Below are 17,346 nucleotides of genomic sequence, written 5' to 3' on the forward strand. Positions count from 1 at the left end.
GGCTACACCTGGTGGATTAAAGAAAACCCATTATTTCCATGATTTTGAGAGAATAAACAGTTCAGGAGTTAATTTTTTGTTATTGTGGACTTTGCTTTGAAAATATGTCTCTCAAATTCTAATTGATAGTTCTTTTTTTCATGCTTGGTAACATATTAGCTGTAGGGGGTGGGAATTTAAACTCACTTTTTCCAAAATCCCGGCTGAGTTTCTAATTTGAGGTACTGAAATGCCAGAATACAGACAGTGATAAAACTCAATTGCCAGTTCATTAGGGACTTTTAGCCTCTAGTGTGTTGAACAGTTTTTTCCCCAAATATTCTGTGCATAATGATTTATGTGTAGTAAGTGTTAGAACGTCCTTTGAGTATAAAGTATATGTGTGAATTTATCTGCTTGCATGCAAAACTCTATTGTGCATTTCCCGTTTTTTGGTCAGTATTTGGTTATAAGGCCACAGCTTTCCTGAAATATGACTGTCACGCTACAGCTTTTTTTTTTCGTGTGTAGCAGAATGTGTAATAGGAGTTGGTTTTGTTTTTTTGTTTATTTGAAAGTGAAAATATGTCCTCAGTAAACCTTCTCTGTCTGGATGTGCATGTGCTGCAGGGCGGAGGAGGTCGACGGCATCATGGCAAGTCTTGAGAAAGCAAACCAGGTGAGTTCGGTCTTCCTGTGCACTCCTCTGATTGAGATGCTCCTTCATTAAGGTAATCACTCCTGTAATCAAGCCTCGGCTTTAATTAGGCACCCTCCGCCCTGTGCCCCCCCCCTCCCCAACCCTCTCCTCTTCCTCCCCCCTTCTGCCTCCCGTGCCCTGAGAGTGTGATTAGTGAATGTAAACCCGAAGCCCCGTCGGTGGGCGTGCTACGGCAGCACGGCTCCACTCAGCAGAGAACAGGAGACTGCCGAGCGCGATTGATGCCGGAGTGGCGAACGCCGGGGTTCTTAGTTATCTCATTGCCTTGATTGCTTCCTGTCCTGGTGATACTTCTTTTCTTCTGCTTCCCTCTTCTCTGCTCTGATTTTCTCCCTCGCTCTCGTTCTCTCCCTCTCTCTGCTGCTGCTGCTGCTCTCTGCCAACCGCTCCCAGATAAATGTTCTCAAAATGAATCATTAATTAGCAGGCCGGGTGTGACAGAGCAGGTAAACAGTTTGGGGAATAAAGTGGGCTGACTAAACACCCCTCGCAGCAGAATAAACCAGTGGCTGCACTCACCTCCTTGGGCCCCTGCTCAGGTTTTCGCTAAATTTTCTGAGCAAGGGCGCCTTTTTTTTTTTTTTTTGATTTACTGTGTGAGTGTGCTCTCGCTGTGATCAACTCATTAGCCAATTGATGTGGCCGGTGTATGAAAACTGTAACGCTGTGATGCCTTGTCTGTGCGCAGAGAGCGGAAATGGCTCAGAGGGAAGTGGAAAGGCTAAAGGAACAGCTATCCAGTGGCCACGGCGTCACCGCAGGGAGCTGCCATCCAGCAGAGGGCACTAGCAGGGTAAGAACTGTTACATGTTGTGTGTAAAATATTTTTATTTTTCTTCTTTTTTTCTTTTGTTTTTGCTTTTTTAATGGCCACAAATAATGTATTACTCAACTGCAGGTATCATTTTGAGATATTTTACTTTATTTTCACTCATTTTCAATCCAATCCTTCTACCTGACTGTAGTATTGAATAGTATTGTATATTGTATATAAACATTATGTAGGAGTAGATAGTGGATAATAAGTATTGATTTGTAAATAACTGGACATGAATAACTTCAGTTTATAATATAATATTATACTGCAGTATATTTCTAACTAACTGGGAAGCTCGTTCTCGTTCTCTTCATGTGACTTTGTTTAAAGATGGAACAGATTTTGGGGTCAACTTGAAAGAAAGGCATAGGTGAAATGCAAACGAGAGATCAGAGGTGAAATGTGATATAGATGTGATTAGATTTCATTCAAATATTTTCAAGCTATCGTGTTTATATAACATAAAATACACAGCTCAGCAAAGAACTCATTTTAAGTTTTATCTTTAGACACGTTGTTACTAGCAGCCTGTTACAAACACACTCACATGTTCTCATTTCTTTAGTTGAATCTGTTAAAACAAGGTGATTTACAGATTTTACAGCTATTAGCCAAAAGCCTGGCAAACCTGAGCATGCTGGGCAGTGTGTCCTTAAAAAATGGAGAAAATGAGTGCAGAACAAAAGAACTGGCAGGTCTAAAAAACCTACAACAAAAAATCTACAACAGATGAACAGTGTCTGAAAGTGATGTCCTTCAGAAATAGGAACAAATCCAGCAAAGTCTGACACAAGACCTCAGAGATAAACTTGGCCTTTTAGCTGATTGTTCACTGAAGCCTCAACAGAAACGGTCTCAGTGGAAGGATGGCTGTCAAGAAGCCCGTTTGAGGAACGCAAACCAGGACAAAAGGCTGAGGTTAGCTAAATTACACTAGAACTGGACTACTGAACTGAATGATCCCAAACACACTACCAGCATACCTGGATTTGAACAAACAAACAAACAAACAAAGGAACACTATTGGACATGGATTAGACTCCCAGAGCCCCGACCTTGAAATTGCAACTTAGAAAAGATAACAAACAGCCATAAATGCCTTCATAAGAACAAGTGATTACCACGTGTAACATTTCTGGTGAAAAATACAGGTATAAGTCTAAAAGTAACTCCATGTGTTTTTTCCAATTGTTTCACTCTGCAAAGCCTTCCAATTGGCTGGATTTTAGCCTGTGGGTCTCATGTTTGACACCATTGAACTGTAACTTTCAGTTCACATGTTAGCACATTAATCAAATAATGCTGATATAATACTACTACTAATAAAATAACCACAAATTTGTTAATTCCATTTTTTACAGTTTATACCATAATATGTAACACAACAGCTAGATAAACATACACACATCAGTACACATTTATTCTTCATGGCATAGATTCAACAAGGCACTGGAAACATTCATCAGAGACTTTGGTCCATATTGACAAGGAATCACACAGCTGCTGCAAATTTGTTGGCTGCACATCTATGATGTGAATCTCTCATTCCACCAGATCCCAAAGGTGCTCTATTAGACTGAGATAACTCATTGTTGTTTTCAAGAAAGCAGTTTGAGATGATTTAAAGTTTGGGCAATGGCGCTTTATTCTGCTGGAAGCAGCCATGAGAAATGTCTCCTACACCAACACCACCAGCACCAACCTAAGCCAATGATACAAAGCAGCATGGTCCATCCATGCTTTCATGGTGTTCGTGCCAAATTCTGACACTACCATCCAAATATCGCATCTAATTTGAGACTGGTCAGATTAGGCAATGTTGTTTTCAATCTTCTGTTATCTTCTTCAAGTTCAACATTCTCTTCTGCATTGGTTGTAACAAGTGGTTATTTGAGTTACTGTTGCCACCTTATCATCTTGAAGCAGTCTGGACATTCTCCTGTGATATCAATAAAGCATATTCACCCACTGCCACTCTCTGTGGTTTACAGAGAATGACCCTAAAGTTAGTTGTGTAGAAAAATCCCCAGTAGAGCGTCATTCTGAAATACTCAGACCAGCCCGTCTGGCACCAACAATGAAGTCACGGTCAAAGTCACTTAAATCGTGTTTCTTCCCCAGGCTGATGGTCAGTTTGTACTTCAGCAGGTCATCTTGACCATGTCCAAATGTTTAAATGCACTGAGTTGCTGCAATGTTATTAATTGATTAATTCATTTGTATTAACAAACAGTTGAACAGGTGTACCTAACAAAGTGGTCATTAACTAGATATTAGAGCATCTTAAAAACGTATTATGTACACGTACCTTTTTAAAATTTTCAAACCACATTTGACGATTTGTTCTGTAAAAATCACCAGATTATGAAATTATGAAATCCCTGCCAGAGAGCTTTTTAATTGGTGTAGAAATGTGTTGTCTTTTATCAGTCTCTGAGATAAATTAGAATATGCTATTAATTGTGACCTCATCATCTTTGCAGAAGTCATATTCTCTCACCTTTCATCACCACAGCAGAGGTTGTGATTCACGGGCTGCCCTCACTCCCTTTATCACTTTTTTCCTCTCCCTCACTCTCACACCTTTTGTCACATCTTCCTGTCACCCTGTCAGGAGAAGAACGAGAAGGGAGAGGTGTTGCCCTCCCAGCTGGAGGCTGCCTTGCTGGCTAAAGACCGTGAAATCCTCCGCCTTCTCGAAAACATTCAGCGGTTGCAGTTCACACTGCAGGAAGTTCAAGAAACCTCAGCCAATCAGATTCTAGAGCTGGAGCGCCAGCTAGCCTATAAGACAGAAGCTATAGAGGTGAGTGGCTGGGACGCATGATGGGAAATGCGGGAAAGCGTCCTCTGTCCGCAGAATCTTTCACTAATTCGGAGTAAAATATTATCCTTCTGTGTTTTCGTTTCAGAGATTAGAAGCTAAACTGCAATCCCAGATGGACTATGAAGAGATTAAAACTGAACTCAGGTGATAATTGATATTGAACGTGTCAATAATTCATAGTAATGTTAATGTACATCCAAATATATGACTGTGCTTCTTTTGGTTTTCACTGTAGTATCCTAAAGGTAATGAAGCTGGCTTCAGCCAATGGCAGCTCATCCCAGGTACGCATGTTCCTGCACTTTCACACGTTTGCCTTCCTCTTAACAATCAGACCTCTGGTTTCTTCCTAATGTTCTCTTAGTGCCAGAGAAGAAAAACTACAGCAGTGCAATTGAATGCATCACTGATCCATCATCCATTATATCCAATATAAGGATATCGGCAGCCACTGCAATTGATTAATCGAGAATTAACAGCTTTTTGTGTGTGTGTGTGTGTGTGTGTGTGTGTGTGTGTGTGTGTGTGTAGGATTCTGCTAAGGCTGCAGAGGCTCTTTTGCTGGATAAAGAGGCCTTTCTTCCATCTCACAAGTACCTGGTGGATAAGACCCGAATACTACACAGCAATGGTAAAATAAATGTCTCATTTTTTTAGCCTATAAAGTTAAAAGAAAACTAGTACTAAGAGATTGTGAGGTTCTAAATGGTGCTGAGTTTTGTGATCTACCAAATACTGTTCACAGATTGTTTGGCACTCACTGGGCAGCTGATTCTGTAGTTGATTACTTCCACATTTAAATCGCTGTGCTTAAACTGAGTTTGCATAATGTAGGACTTGCAAGGGTATAAAGTAAGTGATTTAATTCAGGAAATATCTTTTATAAGCTGAATAATAGTTAGGTCTTCATTGTTAAAGCCATGTAGCTGTACACATGTAGCCTGAGTGAGATGGCTTTTCTGTCACCAGATGATGACCATTCTGAGGATGCAGGCAGGGAGATAGGCAGGCCGCCCGGATCCCACTCATCCTCCTCTCAGGTGGACAGTCGTGCCTCCCCCAGCCCCGGTCCCCCCACCCTGGACCGCTCCTCCTCCAGCCACGATCTCCCCCGGCCTTTCTCAGTGTCGCCGTGCTCCGGGGACCGGCTGTCAGGAGACCACATCCTCCACAAACAGCTGTTATCTCCACACTTTAAAAAGGATGGCCTCATGGCTTTCCCTACCGCCCTCTATGCAGCCAAAGTCGCGCTTATGTCGGCCTCACAAGGGCCTGTGGGGGCGGGCAGCGTTGATGCCGGCTTGCCCAGCGACCAGTCAGAAAGCGGCAGCTCGACCGCAGGAGACGATGACCAACTGGACACGGCAGAGATTGCCTTCCAGGTGAAGGAGCAGCTGCTAAAGCATAACATCGGCCAGCGAGTGTTTGGCCACTATGTGCTGGGCCTGTCCCAGGGTTCGGTCAGCGAGATCCTGGCAAGACCCAAACCCTGGAGGAAGCTGACTGTGAAAGGCAAAGAACCTTTTATTAAGATGAAGCAGTTTCTGTCTGATGAACAGAACATTCTGGCACTCAGAACCATCCAGGTCCGACAGAGAGGTGAGTGCTAAATACTGTGTGTCACAGCCTGGGTCTCTGACCCATCGCTCTGAGTTTATTTTTGTATTTGTCTCATGTTAGCTTTGTGATCATGTGTTATTCCTGTTTAGCTTAGGTTAAAGGCAGCCATTACTTATTGTTTCCTTGGTTTCCATGTTTGGATTCTTTTCTAGTTTATCATGTGTTTTAGGTCTGTAAGCTTAGTGTTGTCATGTCTAGTTTCCTGTTTTATTTTGAAATAGATCGTGTGTGTGTGTGTTCTGTGTTCATGTGGTTAGTTTTACTCTCCCCTGTGTTGTCATTATGTTTAATTCTAGTCACCTGTGTCCTCATCTGTCTCCACTTCCCCTGATCACCTCATGTGTGTATTTAAGTCCTCAGTCTTCCTGTGTTCAGCGTTGCGTCGTCTGTTATCAACGTTATAGTAAATCATACTCTGTCATTCAAGTCATTGTTTATCATAGTTTGTTCATAGTTTTGTTAGTTTTCATGTTTCCATGTTTCTCACTTTTTGTTTGAATTCAAGCTCTGTTCTCCTGTGTCTGCATTTGGGTTTGCATCTGAAACACACACTGTGACAGGACACGGACTAAATGAAAACCGTGCTGCAACACATGGACGTATAAAGTACAATACACAATACCATTATAGCACATAACAACAGCTGACATAGCGTCAGAAAGTTTGGCAAATTAAGTTTGTTTTAAGCATAATTTAAAGACCGCTGGCTTGCAAATCAAACAGAAGTGACAGTGATTTTCATCCACTGCACTCATACATGACGATAGATGAAGCACAAGGAAGGTCATATTTTACAGTAACGATGAAATAATCAAATTAATTGAACAAGTACCAGTCTGGAAACCATTAGGCTAGTCTGCTGACTGCCGGCAGCCAGCGGATATGTGTGCTAAGACTTCTGTTCTGTGCTCTGTTCATTGTTTTTGAATGCAGATAAATGGGGGGAAAAAGCTAATAAAAAGTGAAATCATCATCAGATGACTGTAGTTATTAAAGGCATTTTGGTACAGCCATTCCTCTTTGGCTCTCCATACAGACTGTTTACTTGCATGCAGCCAAAGCTTGAACATGCACTGCAAGCAGACTACAAATGGTATCCAGAAATATTCTTAATAAAATACGTTTTTAGACAAAGTGCATTTCAGAATGCTTAGCGGGGACATATTGCACTAATTTGCAAGTTTTATTCCTAGACTAACTTTGTATAATTCAAAATAATCCTTATTTAGCTTCCCCTTCCCTTTAAGCCAGCTGTCTTCTGATTGGTTGCTGTTTCCAATCAAAATCTTTGAAAGACATATCGTCTGGGCTTACTGGCCACAAGCAGAGCTGCGTACCTGTGATGACCATATTAGGCAAATATTCTCTCACTGACATCATTGAGAGGCAGAAGTAGAAAAAACTGTCTGAAGGCTTCACGCAACTGGATATTCTGACCTCATTATTTGAAACTTGGCTGATGTTTGGTATGAGCATTCGTATACAATATACGACTGAAAAGCTTCATCAGTTCTGTGCTACTATGTACGCAGAGGTTTTTAAAGCAGATCTATTGGTGGCTTAGCTCCTGGACCTGTGCACATTTAAACCTTCTACATTTAAATCTACTTGGCCCTCATCCTTGACTTCATCACGGTTTCCTCTGCCATGTTTATAGTGTTACTTTTAAACTTTGTTTTCTCCCTAGATTCACAGCTTTTGAAAGTTGAGCTTCCCGTATACTGCAACCTCAGACAGCACGCGCTCAAAGGCAGCCATTGATCTACCAGTCAAAAGCAAAGCCTTGGAACTGCTCTCTGATCAACCATCCCACTCACCCCCTCCTCTCTCCTCCCTCTCTCTCTATCTCCATCTCTTTCTGTTACCCTCTGTGGCAGGGAGCATCACTCCACGCATCCGAACTCCTGAAACTGGGTCAGACGACGCCATTAGGAATATCCTGGAGCAGGCTAAGAAGGAGATCCAGTCCCAGAGGGGTGAGGATGAAGCTTCGAGTCATAAGTCATAGTTAAAAGCCCTATTGATTGTTTTTTTTTCTATGCACAATGAGTTCTATTATCTATTTTGATCAGTACTTGAATGCATCTAGATAAGAAGGGAAAGGTGATTTGAGTGTGCGTCAGTGTCAGCATGTGTGTTTTTCTTGTTTAGGTGATGGCAAGTCATCTCTAAACAGCTCATCAGGCAGAAGCAGTAACGGGCCTGGCAGCAGCTCTGACGAAACCATAAAGAGCATCCTCGAACAGGCCAGGAGGGAGATGGAAGCTCAGCAGCAGGCCCTGATGGAGATGGAAGTGTGCGGCAGGGCTTCGACTGCTAGCTCAGGAGTTCAGGTGGAACGTCTGGGGCCCCCTGAGCGCTCCAGGGGCCTGCCTTTACCCGTCTCCATCAAGCAGGAGGAAGGGGGCTGCATTACAGTGTGCACAGCCAACCCCGTGAGCAGCCCCCAGACACCCCTCAGCGTCCTCTCCCCTGCCGCTTTCGTCCAGAACATTATCCGCAAAGTCAAATCAGAAATTGGCGAAGCGGGCACCTACTTCGATCAGCACTGGTCTCAGGAGCGGGGATCTATGGTGCTCGGTGGTGGAAGCAGCTCTCGGCCCTTCAGCTCGGTCTCCCCTTCCTTGTCTTCCTCCTCCTCCGGGCCCTCCACCTTACCCCGACCGTGGCTGCGTCTGGAGAACGGCGAGGGTCTCCCCAACAGTGAGGAGGCCTCTGCTGCCGAGGACGAGCTGGGCCTGAGCCGGCCGGTGGAGGTGAAGGTGGAGTCAGATACCTCGGTAAGCGGGGAGTCCCCAGGACCCGGCCCGGGACGCCTTTCCTATTATCCAGCATATATCCCCCGTGCACTGAAGCCCACCGTGCCCCCGCTGACACCAGAGCAGTATGAGATGTACATGTACCGGGAGGTGGACACCATCGAGCTGACCCGGCAGGTGAAGGAGAAGCTGGCAAAGAACGGCATCTGTCAGAGGATCTTTGGTGAAAAGGTCAGATGTTGGCCTTTCACATTAACACATACTGCAAACGAAACAGCCTGCAAATACAAAAGAAGAAAAATGATATTAAGGATAGAATTTTAGTTTAAACTGAATATGTTTTCATGGCAATTGTAATCATAAAATTCATCTTATCTCTATAGACAGCAAATGTAAGCAGCAGCACATATATAATGAGAATTTGTCAGGATTTTCAGAGCATGTGAAATATTAGACTGAGGTGATCTCAGTAAACATAAAACACATTTTAATTATGTTAAAAAAAAAACTCATCCATGTGGAAAAGTAATGGACTCCTTTTAAACCTAATAACAGGTCCCGGCACTTTAGTAGCCATATCTGCAGCTCAGAGCTTTGCATAATACGGTGCCGGTATTTGACATCGCTGTGAAAGAATTTTAGCCTGCTCTTTAGAATTTCTTGCAGCAGACTTGACATAATAATGTGAAGTCTTGACATTATATGCCCTGTAAGAAAACGGTTAAAAGTTTGCCATTTTATTACTTTCTGCATACAACATTGTCCTAAAAAGCCTTCAGGTGCTTTTCCCCATATGTCAGACAGCAATAGATTCTGCTTTGCTGCTCTTCCTTTGAATCCTAGTTTCTCGCATCTCTTTCTTAACCATCAACATTTTTAGCTGAGAGGCTTGCGTTTGGTTGAGCTGTCATTCGTGCCCTTGAAAAACCTTTTAGAGGCTGCCCGCAAGTTTTACCATACCACATTATTCTCCCTAGCTGTCACAGTGGTTTGGGAGGGCTTTCCAGAATGAGGCATCTGAGCAGCTCATCTCTTTCAGAGTTACATTTGTGGTGCAGTGTGCTTGTGGGACTTTTGTGGTGTGAACCTGAGGGAAATACGGCTATTTTTTGTTAATTCATTAATTTTTATCGGGTGTTCCTTAAATGAATAACGTTATAATCTCAGTCTTATCAAATCCCATGGAGCATCAAATGTCCAGTGATGTTTTCTGGGGTTTCTGATTAGCGCCTCTGTTATATCTGAATTTGGTTGAAGAGTGAAATGTAAATTTTTGAGAATTTTTCAAAATTTAGTTAAATTTGGTTGATAAATTGTTGTGATAAAACAGCAATAAAGCACTCAAGGTTCTTAGACTAAAAAAAAAAAATATATATATTATAGAGGCCTCAATGCAATCAAACTTTATTGCTGGGACAGCCCGGTGGTGCAGTGGTTTTTACTGCTGCACGGCTGAAAGGTTCTGAGTTTGAATCATCTGGTGAAACATTCTTTCACTTTTCAGCCAAAGTCATCTTTTCACCAACTCTTTGCTGAGCAGAACGTGTTAGTTTTTCTTCACCCAGGTGTTATATTTTCTGTGACAAACACACAGAAGATTAAATCATTTTTTTAAAAAACGGTGTGTTCAGAACACTGTGTTTTATTTGCATTTTCCCTGAAATGAGCTACTGAAGACTCTGTATCGGTTTTGTTAGTTCAAGCCCCAGAAAGTGTGCCTTTATTGTCGTTAAAATCCCTCTGGGTGTCTTCCTAGGCAGCCTTTGTGATATATCACTTTATTCTGTCTGGAGTGGATAAAATATAACGGGTGTCACAAAGGTTTTTCAGAGTGATATGAAAGGTGCTGTCTTCCTTCTCTGCTGTGTTGATATGACTGTTGTAAAATATCTTTAATGCGATTCCCACTAAAGCTGAAGACGGTGCAGCAGTTTTTTTATTTTTTAAAATATACGATCTTGTGAGAAAAAAGGAAGAAAATTTATCGTTACAGAAATTTGCGTATTTGAATCGCAGAAATATAAATCACATATGAAAATTCATACTGATCAAATATGAGGTGTGCTGCAAGTCGAACTTAAACCATTAACCATGAAGATTTATAGTACATTGTCTCCCTCCAGTGGTTGTATGGGGAAAGTGCATGACCAAATAGTTTTCCATCTTTCACAATAATAACTTGGAGCTTCAGTCATTTCTGTGCAACATATACATTTGATGTGAGTAATGACATAGATAGTGTGTCTAATTAAAAGGTAAATATATCAACCAGTGTTTGTGTTCCAGGTGCTGGGGCTTTCTCAGGGCAGCGTGAGCGATATGCTGTCTCGGCCCAAACCCTGGAGCAAGCTGACCCAGAAAGGCAGGGAGCCCTTCATCCGTATGCAGCTGTGGTTACTGGATCAGCTAGGACAGAGCCTTAACCAGCCCCCAAACCAGGGCCACACTCAGGGTGAGTCTGCATTTCACAACACACGCTTGAGAATATCTAGACTCCTTGAGAAACTTTGCAACTAATAAAAACAAACAAAAACACAGACGCACAGCTTACAAAGTCAACTGTATTTATTTGATTGGTGTGACTATTCTTTCCTACTTACAGATAAAAGCCCAGTGACGGCCCAGTCCTCACCATCCCCACCTCCCAGCCCAGCGGACAGCCACCCAAGTCCCCTGGTAGAGCCTGTGAGTCTCTCCCTGGAGAGCAGTAAAGAGAACCAGCAGCCAGAGGGCCTGAGCTTGGGATTGTCCACCAACCCAGAGGGAGTGAAATCCACTCCCAGCCTCATGACCTTGCATCAGCCCACAAACCCACTGGGCATCCAGGAGCTGGTGGCCATGTCTCCGGAGCTAGATACTTATGCCATCACCAAGAAGGTCAAAGAGGTGCTAACAGATAATAACTTAGGTGGGTCTGAGTTCACAACTTGGGATAAAAAACCCCGCAAAACACTTCTTGAAGACACCATAGCAACTATACACCTGTGTATATTTGTTCTCCGCAGGCCAGCGTCTTTTTGGGGAGACCATCCTGGGCCTGACGCAGGGCTCGGTGTCTGACCTGCTCTCCAGACCCAAACCATGGCACAAGCTCAGTCTGAAAGGCAGGGAGCCCTTCGTCCGCATGCAGCTGTGGCTCAATGATCCTCACAATGTAGACAAGCTGAGAGCAATGAAAAAGATGGAGAAGAAAGGTGGGAACCAGAGTCTACTCTGTAATATGATGGGAGAGATGATTCTGACACGTTTGTAATCTCCATACTCTTCATGTTTCTGTCTGCCCTCCAGCCTATTTGAAGAGGCGATATGGCCTGCTGAGCACCGGCTCGGACAGCGACTCGCCCAGCACTCGCTCTGAGTGTGTGAGTCCGGCTTTGGCCTCTCTGGATTTGTGCCCCTACAGCCAGGCGAAGAAGCCTCGGGTGGTGCTGGGAGCCGAAGAGAAAGATGCCCTGAGGAAGGCCTACCTTTTAGAGCCCTACCCTTCTCAAAACACCATCGAGATGCTGGCGTCGCAGCTCAACCTCAAAACCAACACCGTCATCAACTGGTTTCATAACTACAGGCCAGTCCTTTATAACCTTTACAAATGGCTGTTTTTGCTGTTTTTATTATTACTGTACATTTACTTTAGATGGACAGCTCACACTACATTCAAAATCAGTTCTTCTCTGGCCTCCAGAGCTGTGTTGTCCAGTGTTAAAGAGAACTGCTATAGAGCCATTTCTTGAATAATATGGCAACAGACATTACAGAAATTTCATTTAGGAACTATTTTCTTTCTATTGTCTACATCCAGTAGAAGGAAAATAGGCAAATAGACGTGTATTTTTTTATCTTTTTGAGTAATCAAGTCCTGATTTCTGAAATGTAAAACCTAAAGAGCCAAAGGAAGAATATGTAAATCTAATTTTGTGATAAACTGTCTCTTACACTTCAACTGAAATCTGATTTAGAGAGTAAACTTTAGTCTCTAAAGTCTCTTTCAGTCAATGTCTAACTGTGGTATTTGTGTGCAGGTCCAGGATGCGACGGGAGGTGCTGATGGAGGGTCTGCCAGACAATGACACGGATGCTGAGCACCACAGCTACTCCCCCTCAGTGACACGGAGCCCTCACTCTGACGGAGAGGAGAGGAGGCTGCAGCAGCCCTCAGGACACATCCATTCCAGCCTTCCTCTTAGTGCCAACACCTCACTGCCTCATGTCAAACAGGAGGCATTAGACAGGGAAGATGACGCAGAGGAGGGAAGGGAAAGCTCGGCGAAACAGTCCAGGGTTCAGTGTTTTCCAACAGCCGTGCCGCTCCCGCAGTTGAAAAGTGAGCACGAGGACTCCATCGCGGGCTGTCGCGAGCCCCACTTGGCAGGCCAGAGCCTGAGGCAGGAAGAAGGTCAGGGTCTCTACCCTGGAGGGCTCTCCGTAGACGGTCCACAGAGAACCAATCAGACCAGGCACGAGGGGGAAGACTCCGGAAAGTCACCCGTCGACCCGGTCAGCTTCAAGGCTTCGTCAGAGCCCTGCCGCAGCAGCCTGGAGGTCTCCCTCAACTCGCCCTCTGCTGCATCCTCACCTGGCCTCATGATGTCAGTGTCGCCCGTTCCCTCCTCCTCTGCGCCCATATCGCCCTCGCTGCCCAACCCTCCATCGACGAGCACCAGTCACAGCCTGGACCCTAACCCGCCCCCTCCCTTCCAAAGTCCCAAACTCAACAGGAGCACTCAGAGACGCACGGAGAAAATGGCCAACCTCAATAACATCATCCACAGGTTAGAGAGAGCAGCCAATCGAGAAGAGACTCTGGAATGGGAGTTTTAAGTCCACTTTAGGTGTATCCAAACCTTTGCGCCACACAGGAGAGTCTCAGAAGCTTCCTGACGTCTTTAAATGGAGCGTGGCTCCTGAAGGCCTGTCCTCCAAGAATGATAACTCACAGGAAATGGGAACACGGAGCTAATCATACGGTTGAATTCCCTACAAGAACTTGAGAGTTGAAAAAAAATTTATAAATGTGTATTAGTTTGTTTGTTTTTTTCCTTTTGATAATGCATACTACTTTGAAATATATGTGACAGCACTAGCTGTCGTTTTACTTATTGGACTTGACATGAAGACTTTTGCAGCTATGGTGTCATCAAATGTACACTGAAGTTCTGTAGATTGCCACTGGGTGAGATTAAAAGAAGACCCCTGTCTTAAGCCATTAAAAGCACTATAACTATTTGAAAAGAGACACTGACCAAATTTGCTACTTTTTGAATAGCAATTTTTCAGATTTTGTCTGTAAGACTGGACAGTTTAAGTCAAGTAACATGAAATCCTATTACTGACTGAGGGATAGTCCTTTAAGACTCTAAATATTCAACATCTTGTATGTACTTAGTTTCCTGGTGATATGTTTTGAAATATTTGTAACTCACTCGTATAAAATGTGGTTGTACATGTTGTAGAATTGTCTGCAATAGCCTTCTCTAAACCTGATGTAGCATGGTACTCACCTGACCCTGTTTATCCTCTGTAGTTAGTCACCTGTGATTATACTTGAGCGAAAACACGAGAAAAAAGAAAAAAGTTGAAAACCCTGCAAAAAACGAGAAAAAAAAGGAAATGTTAAACCTAATGAGTAGAGTACTTTTGAAGTGTTTTTGGTTTCTTTAGTTTGCTTTGAATAATCCTCGAGGTTTACAGTTTAGGGCCCTTGTGCTTTTGGTAGTGAGTGCAACAGTCACTTCGCACGAGCACAGTTTACACGATTTCTTTCAGACTTACCTCGCTGACTCTCTAAGGCACTGGTTCTCAGACTGTAACGGGCCAAGACACAGGACACCCAGTTTACCTCAGATTATGTTGATGCACATCATGCGATGACCATGCGTTCCATTCTTTTGCATAAACACGACGCACACTTGTTTGGACCGACGGAGGGAAGGCGCTGGCGTATCATGCTTCGGGTGCGAGCTCACGCCTCAGAGGGTCAAACAATGAAGCGAGTGGTGGTGGCGATTGGGGGGCTGGGGGGTTACGAGATAAATCTGCTGCTGTTCGTCCCTTTGTATGTGTTATGGAGTAACACCTGATTGATTGCACATTCTGAAAATCTGCGTTTTACTGTAAATGATACGGAACAAAACACCTCAAGCACTGAGATGCTGTTTAGCTAGGCCACCCCTGCTCTGCGTTGATCTACTTTGAGGCTGAAGTTCCCAGTGTTTAAAAGCATGATACGTACAGTGTGACCTCTCATCAGTCTGTAAGTATGCTATATTCAAGAACACAAAAGGTTACAGGTATCCCCTCATATTATCTTTGACCACGTGTGTATTGTGTCTGTAGACGTTTCTTTGTCATGCTTGCAAGATGTTCTTTATGTATTTTGCCTCTATTTTATACTCAGAACAGTTAACTAGATATTCAATACCTCGTGTATGAAGTACTTACAGCACTTAGATTTTTTTGATAATTGTGAGGACTCAAGAAAAATTTCAAATATCAACATTATCCTAACTTAGTGTCCACAAGTCTTTGCCTTTACTGTATCGTTGAAGTTGGTAGTGAACACTTGCACATGTCTACATAGTTCAGAGGACTTGGATTGTATTATGTAGAGATATATATTACACAATTACTAAAAAAAAATACTATCTTACATTCTTGGAACAAAAATGTGCTGATTATATTGAAATAGAGTGTACAGATTTAATAAACCAAACCCATTCAAGCCAGTTCTGGTCTGGCAAGCTTGCCCACGTTTTAGACCTTCTCTCAGGGTAGTCTTGCTTTTTAAAGCTTTATTGAAACAGTTGCTCTCATCAGTGGTGTTGAATATGAAAACTATGTGACGTGGAGAATGACTCCATTAAATATTCGACGAACATGTAGAAGTTGTATGATTATGGGATTTTCGACACTCACACGGAGGGGAAAAAAAGCGGATTGTTGGAAAGTCGTGGCTGTTTTGTAACTCATTACATGGATGTGTCAAAGTACAGTGTCGAGCGGAACCACCAGGATGAGGCTAAATGGGTTGCATTTTTTAGATCAGTAGACTTTGCTCTTGGAAATACTGTTTTTTTTTTTGTTTGTTTGTTTTGTTTTGTTTTGTTTTGTTTTGTTTTTTTCTTGGAGCCACAGAAGATTTCTCTCTGGTTTTCTTACCATCATATTTTGTGCATAATATACTGTATGATTAGAAGTGGCATTTCTTATGTGAAAGCTTCATTGTTTCTCAAGGTAACATGGACATATGACTGAAAATGAAATGTATTTACCCAGACCATTATCTCTTCATGTAAAGCTCATCTCATTGTTTTGCATGCAAATCCATTCTGCTCACACAACAAGGGATAGACTGTTTTTGTGTTATTGTTCTTGCACAGGGACATTGAATCAGCACTTGAAGTCTTTTTGCATTAGGGAAGTCCACGCATGGTGCAGCTGAGAAATTTGCTCTCACAAACTTGTCAAGATTACGGTCAAATCAGAACCTGAGATTGGCCCTACAAACGTTATACTTCCAGATTTATTTTGTGCCATATCACATGCCCCATGCATTATCCTCATGGAGAAATGCCTTGTGGTGAAGTCTGATCCGAGAGGGGTGTAGGGCTTTTTGTAAGTTCAGAAAAAAGCAAAGCTTTTTCTATATCACAATAGCCCTACACAGTAGATGTTTTAATTTTATAACTGACTTCAGTCACTAAATAATGGAGAAACTGATTGATTGGCAAAACTTGAATGAATGCATTAAGATTTGCTTATATAAAAAAAAAAATCTGGCACCGAGAGTTTGTCACCAAGGGAAGTTGTCATTTATAAGTCAGCTGTGGGCCAATCGAAAGAAGCATCCTTCAGGCTTAGATAACTGTCTGATGCCTCACGTCAGGCTATTAAATGTTAAAGAATGGACAATGGTATGCCAAGCATCTTGGAAATGAAATTGCATAGGCTGTGTAAGCCATCAGTCAATACATAATTGTTTAAGATCCTGTTGTGTTGTGTTTTTATTTCTTTATGATGAGCAAAGAGTGCTCCACACATTAACATACAAAAGTTACTGCAAATTCATGTGGATATATAAAATATTACACTGTAGCGTGCATCCCTAACTATTTTTAAGTGTAATCATTTTCACATCGCACTCTTCTCTGGCAGTCTTTCAGTGAAGGAAACACTTCATCTTTCCTATTGAATTCAGGGTCATTCATGTCCACTACATTAAGCAGTGATACTTGGGCAATTGTGGATATTATAAATATGACAATAAATACCACTGGATTTTCAAAGAAAAGCCAGTCAAACAAAGTAGACTGAATATTTATTTATTTAGGAAAATGACTCACTATTACATTCATTAATATGAACCTCTTGGAATAAGAATAATGGTTTTGGATTTCTTCAGACTGAATGAATGTCACTGATGACTAAATGTCATTGAGTTCAAACATCTGACTTCTAATTTCATTCACCAATCAGATATATAACTACATATTTTACCTTAGTGTGTAAAATGAGTATATATAATATAGTGTCCCATTTGTTTAATTAGATGTGCTCTGTCTGCTTATAAGGCGTTTGAAAATCGATGATACTTGAGATCGCATTTCTACCTAAATACAAAAAAGAA

At 42.5% G+C, this 17,346-nt stretch overlaps 1 protein-coding gene across 1 annotated transcript in view; it reads left to right on the forward strand.

Moving 5' to 3' along the window:
- The window catches only part of cux2b (cut-like homeobox 2b), a 95,240-nt gene extending 78,535 nt beyond the window's left edge, over positions 1–16,705 (forward strand). Inside the window, exons 9-22 of the mRNA XM_039620885.1 lie at positions 610–658; positions 1,389–1,493; positions 4,132–4,323; positions 4,430–4,488; positions 4,580–4,628; positions 4,876–4,975; positions 5,314–5,943; positions 7,842–7,940; positions 8,116–8,954; positions 11,010–11,175; positions 11,326–11,631; positions 11,729–11,917; positions 12,012–12,288; positions 12,743–16,705. Coding sequence (XP_039476819.1) covers positions 610–658; positions 1,389–1,493; positions 4,132–4,323; positions 4,430–4,488; positions 4,580–4,628; positions 4,876–4,975; positions 5,314–5,943; positions 7,842–7,940; positions 8,116–8,954; positions 11,010–11,175; positions 11,326–11,631; positions 11,729–11,917; positions 12,012–12,288; positions 12,743–13,541 — 3,859 coding nt within the window. The 3' untranslated portion in view covers positions 13,542–16,705. The remainder of the gene's footprint in view (positions 1–609; positions 659–1,388; positions 1,494–4,131; positions 4,324–4,429; positions 4,489–4,579; positions 4,629–4,875; positions 4,976–5,313; positions 5,944–7,841; positions 7,941–8,115; positions 8,955–11,009; positions 11,176–11,325; positions 11,632–11,728; positions 11,918–12,011; positions 12,289–12,742) is intronic.
- Positions 16,706–17,346: the final 641 nt, after the last annotated feature.

Source organism: Oreochromis aureus, linkage group 12 (genome assembly GCF_013358895.1).
Source record: "Oreochromis aureus strain Israel breed Guangdong linkage group 12, ZZ_aureus, whole genome shotgun sequence".
Taxonomy (NCBI): domain Eukaryota; kingdom Metazoa; phylum Chordata; class Actinopteri; order Cichliformes; family Cichlidae; genus Oreochromis; species Oreochromis aureus.